Source organism: Vitis riparia, chromosome 7 (genome assembly GCF_004353265.1).
Source record: "Vitis riparia cultivar Riparia Gloire de Montpellier isolate 1030 chromosome 7, EGFV_Vit.rip_1.0, whole genome shotgun sequence".
Taxonomy (NCBI): domain Eukaryota; kingdom Viridiplantae; phylum Streptophyta; class Magnoliopsida; order Vitales; family Vitaceae; genus Vitis; species Vitis riparia.
This window is the reverse complement of record NC_048437.1, coordinates 382,249-409,785: the sequence shown is the minus strand read 5'-3', so window position 1 is coordinate 409,785 and position 27,537 is coordinate 382,249. Positions and strand designations below refer to the sequence as shown.

General features: G+C 36.9%; 4 protein-coding genes across 4 annotated transcripts; 2 read left to right on the top strand and 2 right to left on the bottom strand.

The window, feature by feature from the left end:
- Positions 1-868: 868 nt before the first annotated feature.
- On the bottom strand, positions 869-4,887 carry LOC117919450. Its single transcript, XM_034836658.1, has 5 exons — positions 4,817-4,887; positions 3,167-3,449; positions 2,171-2,655; positions 1,862-2,093; positions 869-1,737 (listed from the first exon to the last, which is right to left on the bottom strand). Exons 2-5 carry the CDS (start codon positions 3,396-3,398, stop codon positions 1,265-1,267), a joined length of 1,422 nt encoding a protein of 473 aa, XP_034692549.1. The 5' UTR covers positions 3,399-3,449; positions 4,817-4,887; the 3' UTR covers positions 869-1,264.
- A 1,793-nt stretch (positions 4,888-6,680) lies between these two features.
- LOC117919221 (mitogen-activated protein kinase kinase kinase 18-like) lies at positions 6,681-7,838 on the top strand. Its single transcript, XM_034836355.1, has one exon. The coding sequence runs from the start codon at positions 6,681-6,683 to the stop codon at positions 7,836-7,838; it is 1,158 nt and encodes a 385-aa protein (XP_034692246.1).
- A 3,710-nt stretch (positions 7,839-11,548) lies between these two features.
- Positions 11,549-26,215, bottom strand: LOC117917856 (CCR4-NOT transcription complex subunit 11). Its single transcript, XM_034834295.1, has 13 exons — positions 26,123-26,215; positions 24,225-24,519; positions 21,561-21,671; positions 19,453-19,539; positions 18,504-18,557; positions 18,102-18,247; positions 17,790-17,937; positions 17,561-17,698; positions 15,059-15,130; positions 14,901-14,974; positions 14,637-14,778; positions 13,608-13,686; positions 11,549-11,933 (listed from the first exon to the last, which is right to left on the bottom strand). The coding sequence occupies exons 2-13, from the start codon at positions 24,369-24,371 to the stop codon at positions 11,833-11,835; spliced, it is 1,299 nt and encodes a 432-aa protein (XP_034690186.1). The 5' UTR covers positions 24,372-24,519; positions 26,123-26,215; the 3' UTR covers positions 11,549-11,832.
- On the top strand, positions 26,002-27,202 carry LOC117917857 (probable carboxylesterase 18). Its single transcript, XM_034834296.1, has one exon. It carries the CDS (start codon positions 26,107-26,109, stop codon positions 27,112-27,114), a length of 1,008 nt encoding a protein of 335 aa, XP_034690187.1. The 5' UTR covers positions 26,002-26,106; the 3' UTR covers positions 27,115-27,202.
- Positions 27,203-27,537: the final 335 nt, after the last annotated feature.

Here is a 27,537-nt window from a genome sequence, read left to right as displayed (position 1 = left end):
CTGTGAATTTGGTTAGCAAAATAAAAAATTAAAAATACAGAATGAGAAATAATATCAAACAAAGCCACTCAGGGCCTCCTCAAAAAATTATTGTTAACTTCAGTGTGAATAAAGATACATAACTACATATGCACATCCTGAAGACAATTGCCGTATATATTTTGGCATCCTCAAAAAGTTATTGCTAACTTCAGTGTGAGTGAAGAGAGATACATACCTACACATGCACATCCTGAAGACAACTGCCATATATATTTTGGCATGTGAATATTGCATCTTACATTTTTATCTTTTTCCTTTTGCAGTCTGTGCCATTGTTTCTTCAAGTATCCCTCATTCCCAAGCAATAAATTTTGGTTGCTAATAATATTCTTCTGATAATAACCAAAGTTGCACGCTCATGTATAACCTTTGATAATAACACTCTCATGGCAAAAGCAGGAGTTGTATACAAACGCCATCATCAGAATATAGAAAGAAAAAAGGAACCACAGTGAACATTTCATTAAGCAGAATCATCAGAAAATGGAAAAAGAAAAGAGAACAAAGTTAAACTACACTAAGATTCCCTTTGTTACAGCAGAATATGATATCATTGGAAAAGGTGGTACTTGAGCTCTGTTGTACAGGCACGCCAATGAAGCATTTTAATAGCAGTGAATGAGATGGGAAGGGCTGTATTGTTTCCAAATTGGGGCACACCAAAACAGGGGAAAAAAAACAAAAAGAATAGAGGAATTTTGGAATATTTTAAAATTTGTGTCAACAAAGCACCTATTTACTTGAGTTGCAAACATGATAATGGTGTGAGTTTTTAAAGAATCATCCATACATCTACTTGTACCTAGATTTTCTAGTGCCATTGAGCTCTACAATAGTGCCCACTCTTATGATACACAAATTTGCATGATTTAAATGAGTTATGGGTAGGAACAAGATCATCAATGCAAACCCAACTCAATCAAGTGAGGCAGTGCCATCGATTTGGAGGAACAGAAACCAACCAAAGAAAACACCCAACTACTACCCACTTCCCCAGGCTGCAACAGGAAAAGAACAAAAAAGGAACATAAATAGAAAAATAAAAACCAAAAAAGAATTTTGTTATCTAGAAATTCTTCATTGCTACCATGCACTGCAAAAGGCCATATCAAATGGATTATTCCATTTCATATGGAGACATCTAGAATCCACAAAATGATTCACCCATTATGGAGAACTCATACAGAATCTCTACAAGTTCCTAGATTGCTAGCAGTACCAATCACCACTCATCCCACTTATTTATGAAGTCACTCCACATTGCTGCTGCAATTGAGTCTCGTAATGAGGAAGCAATCTGTTCTTGTATTGAGGTAGTCAACTGCATATCAGGTTGATCATCATAATCAGGAAATTCTTCCACTGTCCTTCCTTCAACACCAGTAAACAACCAATCATTTCTTTCTTCTCGTCGGATGTGATTATGTATAACACATGCAGCTATAACAATATCTCTTTGGATATGGAAAGCATATTGAGGAGCGAGTTTGAGAATAGGAAATCGTGCTTTCAACACATCAAATGATCTCTGGATGGCATTTCTTAGAAATGCATGCCGGTGATTAAACAACTCCTTTGCGCTCCTTGGTAGTTGATTGGCTCCTCTATATTCATGGAGGTGGTACCTCACACCTTGGTAAGGAGCAATGAATCCTTCAATATTTGAATACCCTGAGTCAACAAGGTAGTACTTCCCTGCAAAAGAAAATCGTTTATGGTTAAGTTGGGGATGTATTCGATTTGTATGATATGTTACATTAAAACCAAATTAAAAAGAAAAAGTTAAATGTTCCTGTGGTGAATATATTTCCAGAAGCACCTTCAGGAATGTTAGGGAAATTCTGATCTGGATCATCTAGGACAGCTCTTAATACACGTGAATCTGCAACGGAGCCTTCCCACCCAGGATAAACAAAAATAAACTGTAGGTCAAATGTGCAAGCTGCCAACACATTTTGCGACAAAATACCTTTCCTGTTACGAAATCGAGATTGGTCTTTCGCCGGGACATGTGCAGGAATGTGCATGCCATCTATAACTCCAATACAATCCTGAGCAAAAGGAAGTAAAGCAAATGAAATAACAGAATGCACATAAAATGCACCAAAACAAGCGTCCAGAAATAAACCTTAAAATATGGATAAAATCTATTATTTCTTAAGATTTCCGGAGGAGTGCTGAGTGGTGGTGGTTGCAGAAATTCACGAGATAATGACTTGATTGCCTTCAATACATTATTGAAATGCCGGCTGATGGTCTCACCCGAGTGTTGAAATCGCTCTTGTATTACTCTGTTACGCTCATTGTGGCCAATGATGTTCAAGAAAATAGCCAGCTGCTCCTCTATCATGACACCAGCCGTATCTCGTAACATGCCTCTCTGTCGAAGAGTATCACATAATTTGTGAAACACATGTTTATCCATCCTAAACATTTCCCGACATACATCGTCATGACCATTCAGCACTTCAGTCATAAATCCAGATCCGCTAGGTGACAAACTATGACAAGGCTGCCTGGTTATACTATTATAATAGTAGTAGCCAGCAGCTGCAGCAACTAATTCCATCTCGTCCAATTCTAAGTCAAATTCATCCATGCTAGCAGACGTATCTGTAGAAATAGAATAAAAATACAGAATATATAACGCAATAAACTTAACTTCATGAGATATAAAGTCAATCATTCTTGAAAGCAGTTCAATCAAATACTGCAGGCTTCATAGAAAAGCAATAACCAACAAAGAAATGGAAACTAAAACTGCTAACTATCATTTACGATCATGAAACCATAAGTGACAGAGTCATCAACCATAATGTCAAACTAAGTACAAGGATGACAATCTTGCAGGTTGCCCTATGATCATATAGACCATCACAAAAAGTTTGAAACAAAGGGACAAAAAAGCACAAAAACCATTAAGCTCCTCCCACTACAGAACCAGAGGAAGCACTACACTTGCCCTGCAACCATGCCAGTCGTCTCTCACTCTTTAGAGAGATGAAAGTTTCCCTCGCATTGGGATTCTCAAATAAATCCAAAGCGAGAAAATAGACATGCTGATCAACACCTTGCATCTCATCCAAGACTTTAATACATTTGCTTATAGAAAAACGGTCCTCACTCTTCATAATTGCAGTCGCCCTCATTTTGGAAGCAGCTGCAATCTCAAGCATAGCATCCACTATGGCATCTCCAGTAGCCTTGCGACTTCTCTTGCGACGACCTGCACTTGATTGCGTCACAGACTGACGCTTGTTGTGTCCATCCAACATGTTCACATCATCTCCAGAGCCTGAGGAAGGGTCCTCATCCACGAAAGCCAATGGTAATTGTGCATTAGGATCAATAGACATGCTTGAAGTCTCAACACATATCAACAACTGAGGTCTTTTGTTTCCAACTGTCTTCATTCCAAAATAGCAATAAAGCCCATAATCATTCCAATTCTTTATGACATACTAATGCACCCAAAAAAGAACTAATAAAAAGGATAAAGATATTATGATGAATAAATTCACAACAAAAGAAGGATAGAAAAACAAAAGACCAATTCTCCATTAAGATACAAATATGAGCACAAAAAAAAAAAAAAATTAAGTGCATTCCAACTGAGTTCCATTTTATTAGTAAGAAAGTAGTATTTTCACATTTTTACATAGCTTCCCACATTTACTGCTCAAAAACCATTTTATATGTTTTCCACATTGACCCTACTTTGGCAACTATCCTGCAATTCCAGTGAGAATGCAACAGCAAACAAGTGAAGGGGGTAAATACTAATTATTCATATATCCTTATTTATAGATAACTCCTAATCCAGGAGTTCAAAGGTTGAGATTGAAAGCATCATAGAGTGAAGAGATTTCTGATTTGTTTATGACTACACAATTTTTTTATCATATATGATAAACACATTGTCAATGTTAAACTAATGTTTGCTCTCCTAAAAAAGATTTAATTAGCTTAATTTGGTCTGTGCTTTTTCCAGTTCAGTTATAGATTTATAGCCCTTATTCCTACATCCAGCTTTCATTTTCTAAATCTGAAAACATGCACCCATGTCATCAACGTTCAAGCACGCGTCATCAAAGAACCATTAACAAAGCATAAGCATCCAAATTAGAGAAAAAGACCCAAATAAAATAAAATAGAATAACTGTACAGACAACGGCAAGACTTCAATTTCATAGAATGGCAAACAACCATAGTCGCCTAACAAAAATAAAACATGGATATTAAATAAAACGGGAAAAATTGGCATTTATAACATCCTTTTGGTTGCTGAGAAAATGCAACAAGAAAAATAAAAAAGAAATGAAAATCATAAATTTTTACAGCATTATTTATATGCGAGTCCTGAAAACAATATCCACAAATTAACTTAAGCATAAGAAACTCATTTGAAAAGAAAGTAATCTTGCCCGATTTTTCTTGGCAACCAAACAGGGACTTTAGAAGATAACCCACTTGAAAAAAAAAAATCAATCTTATAATAAAAATAACATATATAAACTCCATTTGGTTGTAATTTTGTATGCGAGTCCTGAAAACAAACGCCACAGCGTAAGAAGAAACCCATTTGAAAAGAAAAATAATCTTTCCTCGATTTTTCTCAGCGACCAAACAGGGACTTTAGAATAAAACCCATTTGAAAAAAAAATAATAATAATAAAAAAGCAATCTTATATTTATGAATTGAATGGGAAGGAAAACGGGTGTTGAATGAGAGAGAAGTGAAATGCGCATAATCAAAATTGAGCTGGAAGATTACCTTAAACCCTAACAGAGAAGCAAATCCAATTTCTAGGGTTTTACTTTGGTGCTTTGCTGTTTGTTTTTTTTCCTTAATATTAACTTTTAGTATTATTTTATTCTTGGCCATTAACATTAGATTTTAATTTCATTGATTAATAATTTTAATTAATAAAATTGATTTAATTACATGTAGGGGATCTAAGGAATCTCACAGACCAATCATGTCTTAGATTTAATCAAACTGAGTGGTCAGTTCCAGTACAATTCTGTCAGTTTTTTGCTTTACACTATTGTATGTTAAGGGTTTTTTTTAATAAATAAACATGAAAGCGCTCTGTTGAATAATATTTTCGAAAATAATTTGTAAAAAGCAAAATCCTAGTATGAAAAATAACTTATAAAAAATAATTTTTTTCATTATATATAATATATATAATATAAAAAGTTTTTAATATATTTTCAACTGCATTTCATAATATTTTTATTTAAAATGTTTTTAGTAATAATATTTTCTTTTAAAAATATTTTAATAGTAATATTTTTTTATAATGATTTTAGAAAGTGATTTTGATTTAAAAAATATTTTTAAAAAATAAGTATTTAATAAAATTTAAAAGGCACTTTTAAAAATTTTAAAAATTACTTAAGCAAATCCCCTAAAAACACTTTCACTTGAAATACTTCAATATAAACACCACCAAACAACCACAAATTTATCCATAAAAAATATTATAAATAATTTTTTAATACAATAAGTGATTTTTTATATTTTAGAAAATATTTCTTACATTTTATTAAACATATATATATATATTTTTTTTTTTAAAAAAAAACACTTCTTGGGCTTCCTGGCAAACAGACTCCTTTTGTGAGGGAAGACAAGTGAAGAGAGGCAACACACACAATTGGAAGTTAGGAAGGAAAGTACTAAGGCAATTTTAAGAAAAATTAGAAAATAGAATCCCAACTAATTATTGCACTCTGCTCTTACAAAATAGTTTTCTTTTTTTCTTCAAATAAGATATAAAATGTTTTCAAATATATATATTTTCCTATAGTTTTCATTTAATAATTGTTTTAAAATAACAATTATGTAAATATGAAAAAAGATATATAAAAAATTGGTTTAAAAACGTATTTAAAAATATAAAAAATAGGTTAAAAATATTTATAACGTTGTGGACTCTTAAATTATGCTTATCTGAGATAGTCTCTCTATAAGTATTTCCTTTTTCTTTTTATACCAAATAATGATAATTTGTAGATTTGTAAACTAAATTCATATTTACAAATTTTAAAATATTTATAAGTTTAGACACTCTCAAATTATACTTATGGAGATATCCTTTCCCGAGAATAATTTCAAAGTAAACTTTAATATCACACTTTGAATCTTCTTCTATCGGAGGATAATGTATGGGGGGGTAAATAAAGGGTGTTTTTGGGAATTGTTTATTTTTTAATAAATTATGTAAATAATTAACAAGTGTTTTTTTTTTTTGGGAATTAACGCTTCTTTGAATGTTTGATAAATTTTTAATTAAAAACAAATTTATAACAATCTTTTCTTAAAATAGATTATTTTTTTAGAATATTAAAAATAATTGAAATTATAAAAAATACTTATTTTTTGAGAATCAAAGGGAAAGATATTGATTTATTTTTTTATATGAAATTATATTATAAGATATTCTCTCTCTCTCTCTCTCTCTCTCTCTCTCTCTCTCTCTCTCTCTCTCTCTCTCTCTCTCTCTCTATATATATATATACTCCAAGATTCTGTTTCTATTTCTATTTCTAATCCTACTACAAAACAAATATATGTTTCTAAATACTTTAAAAACCACATTTACTTCCATCTGCTTCTCTAGTTGAGATCAATGGTGGAAGAAGAGAAGAGGAGGTTGGCGATCATCAGAAGGAGTAAGTTCATCCTCCAGTGCCCTAGATTGTTATCTAGGTTGAATCCTCCCTTGTCTTCGTCTTCGTCTTCATCAGTCAAGATAATGACGGTAACAAAGCGGGCCAAACAGGGTAGTAATAGTAATTGGCAGGCCGCGTGCAGAAGGCGCCACTTCCTGAAAGGTGCGGTGAAGAGCCTGCGTGGAGGTGATGGGGTTGCTTGGACTCGGAAACACAATCTTGGTAAAGGCAGTTTTGGTTTTGTTTCTTTTGCGACATCCAGAGCCCCCATCATTGTGTGTCATGATGATGATGATGATGATGATGGTGGTGGTGGTGGTGGGTCTGACTCTGTTTTGACTAATTTCGCGGTGAAGTCTGCTGAAGTCTCCATGTCGTCTTCCCTTAGGAGAGAGACCAAGATCTTGTGGGACCTGAAACTAAGTCCTCATGTAGTTCAATCTCATGGAGACGAGATGACCCAGTCAAGGTTTGATAACAGAACCTACTACAATATCTTGATGGAGTTTTGTGAAGGTGGTAGCTTGGCCAAATGGATTAAGAAGTTGGGTAATCCTGGATTGAGTGAATACCATGTTAGGTTATTTGCTAGAGACATGGTTTTGGGACTTGTCCATGTTCATAGCCGGGGTTATGTGCACTGCGATATCAAGCCTTCCAACATTCTGCTTGCAAGAGATGGTGATGGTTATACTGCAAAGATTGCAGATTTTGGACTGGCAAAGAGGGTGGCTGCCCATCCTAATGGAGAAGAAGATGATGATGAGTTGGGGGCCGTGAGAGGAACTTACCGGTACATGGCACCAGAAACTGTGAGCCATAGGGTACAGGATCAGTATGCTGATATTTGGGCACTTGGGTGCACTGTTCTTGAGATGATGACTGGGAAGCCGATGTGGGATTCGCAGGCGGACTTGAGTCATGATTCGCAAATTAAAGATATTCTCCAGCGGATTGGAAACAGCCCTGAATGGCCCGAATTGCCAAGTGACATATCAAGGGATGGGAAAGATTTCTTGGAGAGGTGTTTGGTGAGGAGTCTTAGGAGTAGATGGTCTGCTGAGATGCTAATTCATCATCCTTTTTTATCATTGGATCTCACTGCAACAAGTTGATTACTATTTAGAGTGGTTGATTGATTGTCTTGTTGTTTTAGTTGTTGATACATTGACAGATGAAAGTTAGCTGTAATTCGGTAAATGATTATATAGGTGTTTAACTTAGTGGGATTGTAGGATCATATGAAAACAGAGTGACACCTCCTGTTAGGGAAACATGGATACATCAATCTACAGATTTTGTAGTGGAAGAACCATTGATGGAGGAATGGCCTTGCTATATAATGTAATCTTCTACTCTTCAAATCTTGGTTTAAAGAAAAAGAACGTCAGACTAATGGAAGATCAAATACATGTAGAAAAAATTAAACCAATTAATAGACATTCATACAAATCCAACAAACATATTTTGGTGAATGCCAAATCTATATACACTCATGTCTGTCATAAAAATTGAAGTCAAATGTTTATGTTTTTTTCTTTCGCAAGTATTCCTAATGGTTTCATGATCAGCAATGTTCTAGGCTTGGGAGAGAATCCCCAACAAGGCCATTCTTAGAGAAATTAGATGCCTGTAAAGGTTATTTACTTTCTCATCTAAGGCCCTAATTCCTTGCTCCAATGCCTCACATCTTCTCTTCAATTCCTCAACAATGAGCCCCAACTCATTGTGCTTCTGGTTCTTGATTTGAATCCTCAGCTCCTGAGCTGCCATCACGGTCTCCCTCAGCTCAGTTAGCATCGCAAACCCTCCAGATTTTCGGTTTTTCTTTATTTCCTCCTCTAATCCCTTGTGCAGTTCATGCAATGAACTGGACCAGGATGCTGTTGGCCTGGACTGAATTGTTGGGAAGGCGCGCTTTGATTTAAATGACAATACCATTCCAAGAATCTGGCACACCATTGAGGCTATGGCACTAGAACCACTCAAGATCTCACTCAATTCTGCTGGAGTTTTAGTGCCATGAGCGAGCTTCTGGCTTAATTTTCTCGAGATCAAACTATATTTCATGTTCATTTCCATAGCCTCACATGACTCCAACGCTTGTGATGCCCGTGCTAGAGCTGGTGTGCTGGGCGGGAACCTCCCATGGAGGGAGTGTAGCACTACTTGAAGTGACTCAACATATTTGTGAATCGCCTCCATTGTTGCAGACAAGTCCCCGCATGCATCTAGCAGTTCAGCACTGTCCTCAAGATACTCATCAATGGCGGTTCGGTCATCCCTATCCCCACGTCTCACATTTGCTAGACACTCGAGTGCTATCTTCTGGGCAGCGGCCGAGGCACCAAGGGCATCAACCAGAAAAGTAACACTGGTGTATCCAGACCCAGAGACCCCTTGTATCAGCAAGGTATCTAGCTCTGAAGTCACTAGGTGATCAAATCGGCTTCGGGTTGGTAACGGTGCTACGGCCGGAGAGGACAGGCGTGTGGCTGGAATCCGGGACGAGAGGGTTCTGAAGAGGGCAGATGGTTTCATGTTGGTTGGTATTTGCAAGTTGCTAGTGAAGGGGGTGCCTCTGCTGCTGTATATATACAAAAGGTGGTGATAAAGGAGGGCATACGGTATGCTTTTTGTGGGAGAAAGTAAAAAGATAGCAACAAAGGTATTAAAATATGGGAACGGATTTTTGGTGGTGGAGCGAGGGCTGTATCCCAGATTGGTTTAGAGGGGGCCAAGTTGTGAAGTTTGGTTTCCAAATAATTGGGTGATTGAGATTTTGGGTATTATTATTATAAGGGAAGGATGATTGATGAACGAGGATGGATGGAAATGAGCTGTAGTGGATGTCGTGGTCTACCAAGAGAACAACACGTATGGTCCATTTCGATACTTAGAAGATATTGTTCTCCAATTATTGGTAGCACAACACCCATCCGGCTGTGAGAGACTGAGTTAGCACTCAACACCCACCTCTTTTTTTTCATCCCTCTATTTTATGTGGGTAGAACCGTAGAATATACGATTCATTGCTTTACATAGGTGGAATACATATGGGATATTAAAAATGAAATGAAGGAGATAGATAGGGATATGGGAAAGTATTGGAGTCGGCATAAGAAGAATAATATTTAAGAGAATGAGAGAGAAAGCCTTGGGAAGTGAGGAGACAAGGGGTTAGGGACAAATTAGGAGAGTGGGACAATCTGTGTGGGGGGGAGAGGGAGGAGTTCCACATGCCATGGGAGAGTATGCCACCATGCCACCATGCAGCATTCGCATTTAATCAATTAAAAACACCACCTTTTTGCCCATGTTGTCTCTTTGTTTGCCACGTTACTCTTTTCATTTTCATTTTAAAGACCTTTCTTCAAACACTTGGGGCCTAAAATTAAATTGTTAGAGATTAAGGTAGATTTCTCGTTATTAAAGCAAAGGGTATAAACATTGCTGGAAACAATTAACACGAGTAAGGGTTATATGGTTAATTAATGTCAAATTGAATTTTAGTGGCTCTGCTTTGGGTTGCCTTTATTAAAGATTAAGCACCCAACTAGCTGATTCAATGAACAGGGCCCCGTGAGATTTGAGCTTAAATTAAATGCAAGCGTTGCTCAAAAAGAGTATAATGAGAGAGACAGAGAGAGAGATAGAGATCCAAGGTCCAAAGTAAATAGAATATAGAAAGATGAAACAGATGGAATCATAATCTTGGGGTCTAGATTTGGTGTTGTGAAGGAGACATACAATGGTCAGTCGTACACAAAATGTACATCCTTCATGCATGTAGGCAGGTACATTCAGGTTTTCTTTTCATTTTCAGGATCACAACACCTTTAGAATATTCGATTCTGTTCGCTCTTGTTTGAGATTTTGGTGGTGCTTCTCTTTTTTACTTTGTAGTGAGAAGAGAGAGTACTGCGAGTGCCACCTTTCTCCAAAACAGATCATGTCAGAATCCATTCACAGCATCCAAGTTTCTGAATCTATTAAGGTTTTTTTTACAGTAAAAGCTTCGGCAGTGGGTTACATCTATTCCCATATCATATTTTAATTGTAGTATAAGCACCATCCCAAGACTTTAAAACTCGTCTAGATAAATCACCCCTTGCGACATGAAATATTACCATAGATATAGAAACGAGAATAAAGATGAATCTTAACACGATGCATAAGAGAAATCCTTTTTTTTTAAGGTAAATTTTAATTCCTTTGGGACTTTGAACCTAGAAGCTCCCACAAAACCCTTCCTAACCCTTGACCACCTGACCACTTGCGCCAGGTCTCAAGGACAAGACAAGCGCATTTCTATGTGCAATCCAACACAATAATGAATGGGAAATGGAATAATATTTCTCCATTCCATCGTTCCAAATGCACCCTAAAGTAACAGAAAGAGAACCCATATGACATTATAATACAAAGCATCCATGACCCATAAAACTTACTAAAGCATTAATCAAAGAGACAGCCACCAAATTACAAGGAAAAATAGCACAAATCAATTGAGATTCTCATTCTAATTGAATTGCCTACCAGTCAGTCCCACTCATAAGCAACTCAAAATAACAAAATTCAACAAATGGCATTTGTTTTCCCACCAAATCAGAGGGAATGGTGACCTCTTCTAGGGCTAAGGGGGTTGATTATGCTTGTTAGAATTTTTTATTTTTATTTTTTCTAAAAAGGAATATTTTCCCTATTCCCATTATCTTCCAATCTTTGTGGATACTAACTCTGCCAACGGATTGAGCCCATGTAATTTCAGAATTAAAGGGAACAAAGATCCTTATAATTAGGTCTAACTTTATGGCCAATGTGATTAACCTAAAAATAGCATCCAGGAAATTTATTTGATCTGATCTAAACCAAACAAAGCATTTTACAATCAATTAGGCTTGTAACTCAAGCTTAAGGTCTGTTTGGGTCAGTCAAAACTTGACTTGAGCTGCTGAACAACTCTGAACAAGAGTTTTAATCCATATAGCATGGTTGTTATTCAAAACAAAGCACATTTCAAATGGTTCTACAATTTCCAAACTTCAGAGTGGTGAAGGTTGAGAATGACAATGTCGTTATCTACAACAAACAGCAATGCAAACAGCATCAAGATTCCAAACTTTTAAGAAGCCTAAATAGTCCAGCAGCTTCCCTAATCCTTGAGAACTCGATACAGAAGGCTTGAACTTCAATGAAAAGATCTTGAACTGCACCCAACCACAATCATAACATAAAGAATCAGCAAAAACTACTCTTGTAAATTGTATTCATCCTGGCATATACCATGCAATTCCAATCACTTGGTGCTCTAAGTTGTTATACTACAATGGAAGGATAACATGTTTAACACAGGTGCATACTAACATCTTTTGACAACACAGTTCAATCAAATAAATAGTAGTATAATTCTCTCTGATGAAATTTCATTCCTTAAAAGAAAAAAAGAACTAAATAAGAAGGTTGTTTGCATATACTTCCAAGTTCCAATATTTATTAGAGGTTTTATATGGTACAAAGGTTTAGAGAGCACATGAATCAACGATACACAGCATGCATATAGATGTGTAGTTTGCATATAAGTATTTGCATGGGACCTAAAAAACAATTATCTAAATTTCTTATGAAAAACAACTTTGATATATCCAACTCAGTCACCAAACCTGTTCTCCTAAGTGCATGCTCAGAAAACCCATGCTCTGGAGATTTCAGTGAAACATAACAGAATGCAGACAGAAAATTTTCAAATCCATTTAAGAAATCCTTTGCAAAACGGTGTTTTTTTTCCCTAAAATATATTTTCAGGCATCCAGATAATGTCCCCCAAAATTTACTTAATTTATGTTGGCTTACACATCTTAGGAGAAGGAGAAACAACCAGAATAATTTAACATCCATTTTAAGCCCCAAACTGTCATAATGCTCTTAGTATGCATTTCAATTCCTATATTTGAGGGACAAAGAACAACAATGAACAAAATCTTTTACTCTCTCACCATTTTTCAATTTCCATTTAAGGTTTCCAAACACCATCTGTTTCAACATAGTTGCCAGGGTACCTAACCAGCATTAATTTATTCCAAAACGACTTCCAAGACTTTGTACTGTGTCTCCATAAAGAGTTCCCCGTGCAGAATTGGATCGAGTTCAAAGAATTGTCCCATATAATTTTTCCATATTTCAAATTCTCATCTTCCATGTAAAATTCCCTTTTAGTTTCCAAAATTGGTAATTCTAGCCCATTTTATAGGATGTCACTTCTACTGACTGTTTTGATCATCTTCAGGTCCGTAATAGGAGGATCACATAGGACGTAGGTAGTCTGTCTTAAAGAATTGTGTCTGACAGACATTATTAAAGGAGAGCTCCTCTTTCTTTCAGTTTGTAGAGAATTTAGTGCAGGTCTAAGCTTTAATCTTGTTATTCACTTTCTGGGGAGTTTCCTTGTAGATATCCTGTGTACTAGGTTTCACCCATTTATGAGGCTTTATTTATTTTTTTTCTTATAATAAAATAAAGGTTAAAAGAAATCCAATATTATGTTGATAATAAATGTATACCCTCTTCAATCTGATAATAATTTTATTTGCTGGTGTGTTGCAGTTTTTCTTCCATTGTTTTCCCAAACCATTCATCAGCTAGAATGTGCTTAGAATTTTTATTTATTTATTTTTTAATAGCTTTTTTTTTTTTTTTCCATTTTTTTTTTTTTTTGTTCCCATTAGGACTTGAACCTGGAACCTCCCATAAACCCATCCCAACCCTTTGCCACTTGAGCCAGGCCTCAAGGGCATGTGCTTAGAAATATAGAGACAATCTTGTACTCACTACAATGAAACTTAAAAACTGCAGGAGTTCTAATTGCAAGTGGAAGGCACACTCACCGTTAATAATTTTATTTCGAATTAGGCTCTGCAAGAATACACATACAAGTCTCACAAGTCTGTTCTGCATGTACCTATCCTGGAAAGATAAAGGAAGAAGAAGATTGAGATGTTTCTACCCTAACTGGGTTTGCTGATATGAACAAACCAGAAACATAACCACCCACTACAACAGGAAGAGAAGCAATGCAAAGAACCATGGTAGTTTACAACCTCAAAATTTTCTAATCTGCACTTGTCCAAAGGCACATATCACCAATATATGGATGTAAGAACAAACATTATATTCCAAAAACTTGACACCGACAGTCTTTAAGATAATGGAAAAAATGCTTTTCCTATTTCATACAAAAGGAAAGCACCCCAGACACAACTTTCCCAAATTAAATACCATATAGTATCATAATATAGCTAAAACAACCCCCGTCATATTCTGTATCCCTTCAAGAATTAATTCTGCATTTACCCTATCATGTAAGGGACACTTGTATTGATAGTATAATTGAAAGGAATAAGAAAATGTGAAATGGAAAGGAAAAAAAACCCAGCATTTTGACACATGGAAAACAATAATCACCTTGACAAACTTGGGAGTGTTGGTTTGACTTTGAGAAGCTATTTTCCAATTTTTTTTGGAAGAGAATAAAGCAAAATGGCATGAAAACCTATTTGAAAGCTTGTTCCTAAAAACCGTTTTTCAAAATCTCTAAAAACAGATAAATATATGGAAACATTGTGAAAAAGTTTCCACGATTCTTATTTCCCTTCTTTCTTGGTTTAATAAAAAAGGATCAATAAACATCACTATGTTCAAAAGTAATGATTGCTTGATTTCCAAATTTCTGAGAATTTCAAAACGGGCTTCTAGAAATGGAAACCAAGATGGCCTAACTTCCCGATATTCATTCCTTCATACCAAAATCTAAAACTTACTCAAGCCCAGCGATAAATCCAGTCAGAATTTTGCTGAAATCCGTTTGTCAAGGAACAATATAAAATACTATCAGAAAGCGAAGTGAAGAAAAGGACCTTGATGTTTTGACAAGATGATATACAATTAGTTATGTACATGTGTACAAATTCGGTGGGAAGTTCAACCGCTGTAGTAAGCCTGTTAACGACTTCCATTGAATGTAGGCTCATGTCCATACTGACAAGAACTCTGAAGTACCTAAATTGACAAAAAAGAAAGGAAAGCAAAAATACAGAAAAAAAAAAAAAGATTAAAGTGCTGGGATGCTTATCATTTCAGTAATAAAGCAAGAAAGGTAAATCAACATGACAAAAACATACTCCTCAATTTCAGCTGAATTAATCAACTTAATGAGAACTTCAACCGCAATAAGGGGATTGTTTTCCACCAGATCCTGATAACAAGAGGTCTCTGAATATCAAGGTAGAACTAGCCATTTTAATATTAAGAAACAATTTACACATGCATAATCACATACCGGCAGCTTTCTTGGCGTCAGTCCGCAGTGATATACAAGCTTTGGATCATTTGTCAACTCAACAAACACTTGCTGGGGAGTAAGATAATATAAGCAGTACTAAAAAAGAACACATTCACGAGTTTCCTCGTGAAGGGAAAATGCTTTTAAACTATGTCTACTAAAAGTGAAAAGCTTCACAAGGAAGAGAAAATTTATCAAAAGTATGTACACTCCTGAAATTGATGCCATGTGAATATGCAATATAAGACAATCATTTATAAAATACTCCATATAAAAGTAATTTCTTGATTTTAGATTACCAATGTGACTAATACAACATAAAAATGTGGCTTGTCTCTTAGATGCCCACTGAGCCATAAACCATGCTAATTGTCACACCTATGATGTTTTTCACCAACTTTTCCGAAATGTGCAATGCTTAGACCCTTCTAAGCCAGCCTACTCTAGGTTCCCACCAAAGTCCCCTCTAATAAATCTTTAAGATTTAAAGGTAATGCAAGCCAACACAAAGCTAATGTTAAAGGGGAAAACATAGAAAAACCCTAAACTTGTATTATTTCACTCTTATACAATTACAAGCAAACAACCTAGGGTTCGGCAGCACTCTCTCTCCCTGCACAAAGCCTAGTACTACATTTATATAAACACCCAAGGGAGGTTTCACCAGCAACCCTGCTAAGCTCATACATTTGCCCACAAATCTACCCACTCACAAGCATCGTGTGCCACTCAGCTGCCCATATGTTTAGGAGACTCAGCTCTTCATGTTCTCCACCCATGTATAGGTGGTGGCGACTCTAACAATGCCACCTGTCTTCATAGTTGCCTTCAAGTCCTCCATCAGTGCTACTTGTTGGCTGATTAGTATTGCCTTCCTTTGGATCACGCCACTTGTTGCCTCCTACGCCCTCTCATGACACCTGTCTTAGCACATCAGATAGATGCTTGGCTCATGCCACATGTTGAGAGCACTTCCTTTCAACAGCCCACTTTCATGCCCCCCTTCCTTCTGATGCCTTGCAACTCCGCTAGGCTAGGTGTCACACAAAGTTTTAACCCACTTGTCATAGCAGTTTCAATCAACTCATGACAATGTTAGGCTCTTGTCCCATGCACCAGCCCACTAACCCTCTTGTTGCATGTTGCAAGCATGTCTCTTAGCTCACGTTCTAATCCTCCAAGCTACATCTTTGATCAACCACACATCTTGCACCAATCCTTATTTCAACCAGGTATTGAGGCCATGTGCACCAGCAATCCCTTATTTGGGCTTCCCGTAATGCCAAGGTGTCACCCTAACATGCCTCCACATGTCGCATACACATTATGCCAACAACTCATGGTCACTGAATCGAGCCCACCACCTAAGTTGTGCCAAAGCTTGCATTCACTATTGTGTCTACCATGGCTCATGTGATTGAGTCATCCTCATGTCACCAGGCACATCTCAGCCCTTGCCTTGAATCACTAAATTTAAGCTCCGCACCATGACTTGCTCTGCCATACCATGACATTGTGCTCATGGCTACTCCATGTAGTGACTCATGGCATGACGCCCACTATGCCAACCTAAGTCAAGCCCTGCATCATGTGTCATGGTCCTCATATCATACACCACATTTCAAACCATGTCCCCACACTGATGCAACCCCATGTCTAGCCATTTCATGCCATGACATTCCACCCATAACACTCCAATCCATTGAACAAGGCATTGTGCCCTTGGGCTAGTCCATCCAAGAATTGACCCCATCTTCAGGGTCACATTGTCTTAGGATGCCAACCTAGCCATCCCCCGAGATTGACATCTTTTGACTACCATCCCCCTTCACCCTAAAGAGAATTCTAAGCCATTTTTACATTTCCTAGAGAAGACATTATATATGGTTGAACATGCATAACAGTCTTCTAAATAAATAAATAAAAATCATAACTAATTAAGGAGCAATCATTTTCACAAGCCATGACTTAGTAAATTCCTCCTCGAGCCTCCTCTTAAAATGAAAATTCCTAATCCATAAAAATTTCCAACTTCATTTTTTGGCTAAGTCAAGCCACTTATGTGAGGGATCACATGCCATGCTACTTTGCTATACCTCAGCCATGTGTTGTGGTAGCATGCCCAGGCCTCTGAAACCAACTAATGTGTTTTTATTTTTTATTTATAGGTAAATAAAGAAAAATCTAATGTGTTAAACCTCCTCCATTTCCATCCTATATGAGTTAAGACATACCTTCCAACAAGCCTTAGGCCACATGGGTGCAAAGGTGCCACCAAATGTGCCTTTGCTCCATAGCCAAGCTGTGAAGGTGGTAACACTAGTCCATTTATTACTGGTAACTATAAAAATCTAAACAAAATGTTAAACAGAAAGGATCTTTAATAGATTTTCAAGCTATGAAACCTTCTTCCAATTCTTCTCCCACCACTGTGATTAGTAATTCAAATATTTCATAAAGACAAACATAATAAATACACTATGAAAAGAGTGTATGCACCTCTTGTTGTGTAGGTGCAAGTGGCCCCGTCAAAGCTTTGGCAATCAGATCCCTAACTGCAGCCCCCCTGCTAGTGTCAGCACACATACCATAATCCCATTGAAGCTCATGATTGTTGTCAGGGTTAAGCCACACTAGCTGCCAACAGTTTGAAAAGAATAAGTGCAATAGATCAAGCAAATTCCACAAATTTTGATTGCTTATTAATCTTTAAAGCATGTCTTCTTGCCTCATCTTGTATCAGAAGCCTTGGTGGAAGTGGCCTGATCCACCTTGGACCAAATCCTTCCAGTGACAAATTTTGCAACAGCCCAGTTAGTGCCTCATCTCTATCTCCTGATCCAAGTTTTGGTTTGGCTCCAGGTTCCAAGTCAAACCTGAAATGTAACCCCATGACATTTACATGAAATAATTTGAGAGATGAAAACAAGTGGACAAAATTGATAGCCAGATTTAATTTCTCCTAACTAAAAGCTTTCATGGTAAAAATGAAAATACTAAAAGCTTCAAACTATTGTTACTCCACAGGAATGAGACATACTCTGGTGAATTTATGTCACAACCACTGGGGACATCAGGGTCTGGTACCACATTTTTCACAGTGGCATTCCTGAGTAAGCAATTATATGGTTCTGGATGAACCCTATCACAATATTGCTGCTGCAACTGTTCTTGCTGTGGGAAAGCCTGACAATCAAGAAAAAAGAAATATATTATCTCTAAAGAGAACTAAAATACAGAAAATACTGCAAAACCAGATGTCTTCCCCACCTCAGTATACAGGATCATTCTCATGATTATGGTGTGATCTTATCCAGCAAGAGCAGAATTGAAATATGTGCATAACTACATGCAGGTATATATGAATATGCACACACACACACACACGCACACACACACACACACACACACACATATATATATATATATATTTAAAGCTCACCTGTGACGAAGGATCAAAACTTTTGATGAAGTCTGTAGCAGTTTGCTTTAGAACCTGCACCAGACAAACCACTTCAGAGATCCCTAATCAACGAGAGATGAGTCATCTTGAAGTAAAACAAGTGTCAAAATGCATTTTGACATTCCCACAAAAGACAACCATGAAGTTACAATCACTTGATTCAACCAATCCATGTTTTCTCTAAGACTGTTGTGTCCATTTGGAAACCTAGATTAGCTAGTCCCTAAGCAAATGGGTTAACTAAGAGGGAAGCTTCTTTGGTGAAGCATGTTCACAACCCACTCATCTCTCGGTCACATGATCTAGTGCTTTTGTACAGTAATTTACATATTCACTGGAGCTTTATATTCACTTCTCTTGTTCAAGAAGGAGCTTCCATCCTTGTAACTATTAATTGTCATTTACATCAGTAAATTATACAATTGTCAAAATGCAGCAGAAAGTCAAAGGCTATAGATGATGATACATAATATGAAAATAACCATCCACATTAGCTAAACCAAAACTTGATATACACTGTAAATTGAGAAGCTGTATGAACACAAATTCATCCAAATGAAATTTTTAGACGAGGAAATCCCAGTTGTGAACATCATGGATGGTATATTAATAGATAAACAAGATTCTTCAAAGTGGAATTTTCAGAGGAAGAAAATCCCAACTGTTATAAATGCCAGTTTAACAGACCATAATCCAAAACTATGTTCCATGAACACTTCAATCAATTAATCAAGGCAGCAGTTGATTGTGGTCAACTTGCATTTCACATGGATTACTGTTGCAGAGTTCGTGAATATTAGGAACTGCTTTTGCACAGAGTATCCAAATCAACAAGATCATTCAACATCAAGATTCCTTTTTTTTTTTTTTTTTTGATAGGTATTCAACATAAAGATTCACACAATGTGCTGAAGAAAGAATGTAGAACCTCTTTACTATTGCTAGAGTTGGCAGAGGCTAACAACTGGCGAATAAATGCTCTTTCATATTTCTCGGCTTCTTCATTACATGCTGCCTGCAAAATCCGAAAATTAGGAAGTAGAAAAGAGCAAACACACACACAAAAATTGTCATTGCATCACCTTCATCAGAAGGTCAGCACCTCAGCAAAAAGAATTGTATTATTATTATTTTTTTATAAGTATTATTATTATCATTTTTATTATTATTATTACTACTACTACTACTTTGATAGGCAAAAAGTGAAAAAATATTAGAAATGCCTAAGTAAAGGCACATCAACATACACATAGTGTATTAAAAGAATTTTATTTTATTTTATTTGTTTTTATAGGTAAAGAAAAGTCGAATATAAAGAGAAGAGGGGACACCAAGAACAGTGCCCTCAGAGTATACAGGAAGTATACAAAAGAAGCAAAAGAGCTCAAACTAGAGGGGGAGGGACGGAAACAAAAAACATCACCTGCCCTTACTTAGAGCCTAACCAATCAATGAAGCTTAAAAGAGAAAAAGGGCTCAAATATAAAAACACCCTAGACCAAGACCATAGATTACATACAAAAGAATTTTTCAATTTTTGGAGCAAAAGCTCCTCATTGCCAAACACTAACAAATTTCTTTCCTTCCATACTGTCCAAAATATACATAAGGGGGCCGCTTGCCAAGCCTTTTTATGAGCTTTACCCACAAACAACCCATGCCACCTAAGAAGAGTTTCCTTCACTGAACAAAAAAGAATCCAAGACACACCAAAGAGGGAGAAAAGAAGATTCCAAAGAACCCGAGTCTTTGCATAGTGAAGAAGAAGATGATCAACCATCTCTGTTTTAGAGAGGCAAAGAAAACACTTATTTGCCAAAAAGTGCCCCCTTCTTTGAAGTTGGTCCAGAGTTAAGACTTTCCCCTAAAAAACTTCCCAAGCAAAGAAAGCCACCTTAGGAGGCGCGCTCGATCTCCAAACACTACCACTAGGGAACAAAGGAGAATCTCCAGGCTCCAAGATAGAATAAAGAGATTTGACCGAAAAGGTCCCACACCTTGAAGTTGTCCAAATCACTCTATCTTCCACATCCCTATGCACCCTAACAGCTTGGATCTTTTGCAGAAAACGCTCCATCAACTCTAACTCCCAATCATTAAAGGCCCCTGAGAAAAGAGGGGTCCATCCACCCCCATCACCTTCAGGTTCCAAACATCCACCACCCAAGCTTTCTTGGACGAAGAAAGGGTAAATAAGGAAGGAAAGGACTCACAAAGTGGTTCATGTCCACACCACTTGTCCATCTAGAATCTCACTCTCTGCCCATTACCCACTTGGTAGGCCAACCTGCTACTCAAATAATTCCACTCCTTCCTAATAGATTTCCACAACCCCACACCATATCTCTCACTCACCTCGCAGGAGTGCCACCCCCATCATCTTCACCATACTTTTGACTGATGACTTGCTTCCAAAGGGCCTCTCTTTCATTGGCACATACCGCCAATTCCACTTGCATAAGAGAGCTATATTCATCAAAGAGAATTGTAATAATTGAAGGTAACATCCCAAGAAAAATAAATAAATGTCAATAGGTTCAATGATGTAATAATCATAAACTTATGAAAAAGATTTCTCTGTCTTTCATGTTCTAGAATGCAATGATGCTTGATTCTAATTCCCATTCTTCGTACAATCAAGCTTTGCAAAAAGGATATAAAGAATTGAAGAGAGAGGGAGAGAGAGAGGGAGGGAGAGTGAGAGTGAGAAAGAAGAGAGAAGAGTATCAAATAAAAGTAATTAGGTAAAATGAATAACAACTACGTACTTTCAAAGTGTCCTGAATACAAGATAATAAACCTCAATTATCATTCTCCGATATACATGTTAACGAAAAACTGTAAAACTCTCTATAAGAGAGATTCACAGCAAGAAAACCACAATTAACCTTCATTATGCAAGCTATACTCACCTGCAACTAATCCCATAACTAGCTTTCTCCAAACCACATAAAATTTTATGAACAACAAGAATAGCACAAGATTGCAATAGACATTCCATTTTGGAATAAGTCAATAATACTGTACTTAGCTCACATTTATAAGAAAAGATATGAATGGGTTCATAGATGATTGCTGAGAGGAATAAGCCTGATGAAGAATAGTCAATGCAACCAAACGCTGAGTAGATTTGAGCACACTTTTGTCCTGCAATATAATAATAATAACAACATAATAGGAGTATTATACCAGAAACTATTTGAAAAATAACAGCCTTTAGCAGCAAAATTCATAATTCTAAATGAAACTTTCTAGGTGCTAATAGAAATATCAATGCATGATCTAGAGGCAAAACATTGTAAAAAAACCATATAAAGGACATGCATGTAGTCTATTGGGTTCCAAAAAACCTGCATTACTAATTACATTAAGAAAAAAATCAATATCATATGCAAAGGAGAGCCACCCACATTCCCAAAAAAATCCCTTATTTATTTTTTTAATCTTGACCACTTGGGAAGCCAACTTGGGCCTATAGAATACACATTGGGTGGTGCCCCTCACCATAACCCCAAACCCAGCCAACCATGGTGAAGGTATTATTTGATTCAAGGTCTATTCTTGCATTACTTGAAGGTCTTGGTTTGGTAATAAAGTTGGTGCACCTCCAATATGACCACTGAGGGCCTACCCAACTTGGGAGTAGAGCTCAAAAGGTTCACCACGGGCTTGGCATGCCTTGGTGGCAGGTTCAGGTTCAGTCATACCACCAAAGCATGCAAAGGATAGGTTTGAGGTTGTTGGTTGATAGTTAAACTTGGAGTCTATTCGAGGCCAATATAGAGGATAACCACATTTAGGTCAAATCAAGAGGGAGAAAACCCACCAGTTTCCAAGGAACACATGCAAATATCCACTCATGTCCAGTACCAACCCATGTAGGGTCAAGGAAGAGTCAGCATGTCATATTCTAATCCCTTGTGTCAAATCCCGAAAGCTTTGGAACCTTCTTCTAGCTTTATTTGGCCTTACAATGGGTTCTTCCAAAGTCCATCAAATTGCTTCTCTTAGGCTAGAAAAAGACAAGAAAGCAGAAAAGGCAAAGGAGAATGTGGAACTTGGCCTCCCTTTGCTAGTTTTGATGTATATGGAAGGAGTGCAACAGCATAATTTTCAGGGAAGAGAAGCATCCAAATCAAGTGTAAAAAGAGGGATTCTTGAGAACCTTTTTTAAATGGGCTAAGAGCCCTTTAGGGTCTGCCCTTTCCCTGATGGATTTCATGGATTGAGTCAAGTGTAGGTTACATAGGTTTTTTCACTTCTGTGTTCTTTTTTCTTTTTTCTTTTTCTCTTTTTTTTTTTCTTTTTTTTATTTGCTCTTGGTGCCCTTTGTATATTCCTGGTGTCCTACAGTTGTGCTCCATTTATGCTACACACTATTAATCTAATTTCAAGCATGCCTATCAAAAAAAGGAACGGCCTGGTTTGGGCTTCCTGCCTCAGAAGGTCTCAAAACCCCTGCAATAACTGGCCCTGCATCTGCCAGCAAGTATATTCCTTCAGGCTCCTATATAAAAGGGCCAACAACACTCATTCTGTGTTTTTGGGAGCATGGATGGGTTCTAGGTTGTCATGGAGAAGGAGATAAGAGAACAGAGAACACAACAGCACTTGAACCCACCAACATAGAATTTTCCAATGGTTCCCAATCTGCCCAGTTAAGATCTACAACCCTTCAAGTCTAATGTCATACTTTCTACCCCTCTTGCCTCAAACCATGACATCTCCCATCCATTTGGCTAACCACCCCTCCTACAAGCTCATGGAAAACTCTGAAAAAAGCATAAAATTGCTGTATATGAATTACAGGGCATCCCCATCCCTACTACTAGAGTAATCCTTGATAATCAAGCAACCATATGCAACAAATACATAAGTTAATCAGTTTATCTAAATTTACCACACTAAAAATTGCACATTTTGGAAGACGGAAGTTAAAAACCATGGTTTAAGATTGAAGGATGGACAATTATGTAAAACCAGTTTTAATATCTTGGCAAATGCCAATGAGCATTGCTACTGCCAATGGATTAGAAATACCACACAGAAGTACTGGCCCAGAGAAATGATGGCCTAGATGTCACCTACATCTATCAAAATAAAAAATAAAAATGGCTTAGATGTCACCTACAAAGCACTTGACTCCATATGAGTTAGCATTTAGTAAAAAAGGGCAAACATGTCCTGAAAAACAAACTTAGGCGCAATGCACGATTACATTAAACATAAAGAAACTTATCAAGAGCAGAAGTCTAGACGTGCTTTAAAGATCACGGGCATTTTCCAGCAAGACTCAAGTTTCAATCCAAGTCCTTCAATGACTGATTGGCCCTCATTCCCAAAGCCTTAAATTGTGGGAAAAAAAATCCGAAACCAAGCTAGATCAACACACATTTCAGATTAACATTGAAAACATCTTACACTAAAAGAACTCTGCTTGGTAGTTAAGGAAATGCAGGAAAATAAGAGACAAACGTGCAGACAGTTCTAGGCGTTGGACCAAGAATTGCAAACTCTATAAAAATTTGCTGATTACAAAGTCAAATCTTATAAAATCAAATTATAATTAGGGTTTAGGATTTAGTTCCACGCAAACCCTAACCCTAACACTAACCCTCATCCTAACCTTGGTGAATTTTAAAATTCAAAGAGAAAGGGATAGAGAGAGAGGAGAAGTGTTAGGGTTTGGTTAGAGCTTACCTCCAAGAGCATGAGGAGGGAGGTGCAGAGTCTAAAATGGCGGATTCGAGGGAACTTAGAGTTAAAATCAGTCATGATTTCATCTAACGCCTGGTTTTCTGCATTCAGCAATGAGAATAGCACACCTGATTCTTCCACGTTGATCATGGTTTCTTCGCTCCACACCACGCACCACTTGCCAAAGGAGTTGTTTGTTTCTCGAGAAAGGAAAGAAGTGTTTCTATCACAGAGTTGGCAATAGAGCTGGGCCAGGCCCAGACTACTTTGGAATATTGTAGCCCAGGTGAAGCCTCGCCTTGGGCCAGTCCAATAGGTCAGCTTGAAATAATGATGAAGATAATAATAATAAAAAGAGGAAATTTGGAAATAAAAATAAATTAATTAAATTTTTTTTAAATGAAAGGAAAAGAGGAAATTATTTAATTTTCAAGTTAAAATAAAAAATGGGAGGAAATTATTTTATGCTATATTTGGTTCTCATAAAGATTTGAAGGAAAATGTTAAGCAAAGAAAATAAAGAAGAAAAGTAAAAATAAAAAATAAATTTAAAGTTAATAAATTATTTTTATATGTTAATTCAAATTCATTTACCTTATTTTAATTCTTCAATATAAATATTAAATAATTTAAAAATATATAAATTTCTAACTAATTTTAATTATATTTAATTTTTTTTATTTTTTCCCTCATTCAAAAGCATGATAGTTAGGTATAAAATGCTCCTACACAATAGAAAAACAAGAAAAAGAGAGAGTTGTCATATTGTAATACTCTTACGAGGGTCAGGTTCTCTAACTTAAAGAAAATTATATACATGTTAAGACACATAGAAAATTTAGTAATCATGTGATTATTGAGTAACACAAGTTAGAAAGATTTTCGTATCTAGTTGGTTGTCTGATTTATGTTGCTTTTATTGCGGCTTTCGATTTAAGGTTGGCTAAGGTTTTGTCTTAGCATCACACCTTATAAAAAAGAAAAAAAAAATAAAAAATTATTGTATTCGTTTTGTTGGGTATGATAAGTCGTATCAGAGCACTGCAAGAGAAATTGCTAGGGATAATGCAATAGAAGCCTTTGGAGAAAGGATTTCTAAATTTGGAATGAGGATGATATCATGAGCACATGGGTAGGGGAGATTCACATGCAAAGGAATTTGAAGGACAAGGTTATTGGTTTGAAGGGAAACGTGAAAGCCGACTTGAAAATTTATAAAATTTAAGATATCATTGTTTAATTATATATTATCTATACAAATAAAATTATGTCAATCTATCATGATGTGTTATTATATTATATCTATAAATTAATTTATTAATTGAGGACAAAATTCCACCACTTATTTATTATAGAAACATGTTATGTCTTTGGGATAGATAACCCAATCGTCGTTATAAGTCTTATTATTAGGTTTTTGTTTATCATTTTTATTTAAAAAACAATTTTAATAATTAAATCCATTACAATTTACAACATGTGATACGTCTTATCCATAGGTTTTTGTTTTTTTATATTTATTTAAAAATCAATTTTCAAAAATAAAATTGTTAGTAAATATAAGTCTTGCATGTGAAAGTATATGCTAGAAAAAGTACATATTTATCTTATATTTTTTAAAAAAATTAAATTTGAGATTATAAATTTTTTTAAATATTTTTCAAAACCATTATTTTTATTTTTTATTTTTGAAAATATGAAATAGATTGAGACAGTGCATTTAATTGGTTGGCCAATCCCACCAACTTGAGAGGTTGTGGCGATGGAGTCTCTGCAATCACACCATTAAGGCATTAACCCACATTGGGTCCTTGGATCTAAATATTTCGCTCTCAATCCCATCTTTTCTGACTTTTCTCGCCGTCCAAAGAAAAGAACAAACAAAATGACTCAATCCTCACCTGTTCTTCCATGGAAAACCAAGATCGCCCTTTCCGCGATTTCTGCCGTTACCGACTTTTCCCTCCGTGATGACGGCACTATCAACCGCCGTCTCCTCAGCTTCCTCGACTTCCGCGCTCCGCCCAACTCTACCCCCGTTCACGGTGTTAAGACCTCCGACGTGACTGTCGATCCCTCACGAAACCTCTGGTTTCGCCTCTTCGAGCCTACGGAGGTTCCTGGCCGAGGTGAGAAGCTTCCGGTGATTGTGTTCTTCCACGGCGGCGGCTTCGCCTACCTGAGCGCCTATTCCAAGGCCTACGACGCCGTGTGCCGCCGATTCGCCCGGAAAATCCCTGCCATCGTGGCCTCCGTCAATTACCGGCTCTCGCCGGAGTACCGGTGCCCGGCACAGTACGACGACGGCTTCGATGTCCTCAAGTACCTGGATTCTCAACCCCCGGCCAACTCCGATCTGTCAATGTGCTTCCTCGTCGGGGACAGCGCGGGGGCGAACCTCGCGCACAACGTGACGGTGCGGGCGTGCGAAACAACGACGTTTCGGGAGGTGAAGGTGGTGGGACTGGTTCCCATTCAGCCCTTCTTTGGGGGAGAGGAGAGGACGGAGTCGGAGAGGAGGCTGGAAGGTTCGCCGCTGGTGTCAATGAGGCGTACGGACTGCATGTGGAAGATGTTTTTGCCGGAAGGAGCCGACAGAGACCACGAGGCGGCGAATGTGAGCGGGCCAAGAGGGAGGGAGTTGTCGGAGGTGGAGTTTCCGGCGACGATGGTATTCATTGGAGGATTCGATCCGTTGCAGGACTGGCAGAGGAGGTACTGCGAGTGGCTGAAGAGATCGGGGAAGGACGTGAGGGTGTTGGAGTATGGGAGTGCGATTCATGCGTTTTACGTGTTTCCGGAACTGCCGGAGGCGTCTCTCTTGTTTGCAGAGGTGAAGAATTTCGTTGAGAAACAGAAGAAAACGCGTAGGCAAAACCCATCCATGATCTAGGTATAATTTATGTATTATGAATACTAATATAATGTGTAGTTCTCGTATTACTGAAGAATATTTTGCTCAGAAGTCACATTTATCTCTATTTTTTGGAAAATAATTGAGGGAAAAACATAAGAGAAAATAAATAGGGAGGATGTGTTTGGTTGGTGGGAAAAATTGAAAAGGAATAAGAGGAAAAAAGAAATAAAGAGTTTGAGGTAGTGTAAATATATTTATTTTTTGAAAATTTTGAGAAACAAAAGTAGAGAGGAAAATAGAAGTAAAAATAGTTCAAACTCATTTAAACTTAGCATGAGTTATTTTTACTTTTTTTTTTTTTTTTTTTTTTTTTTTTTATGTTTGAAAGAGTTTGAAACTAGATTATTTCTCAAGAATGTTTTTGTTAAAGACACAATAAGAAGGAATAAAAATATTTAA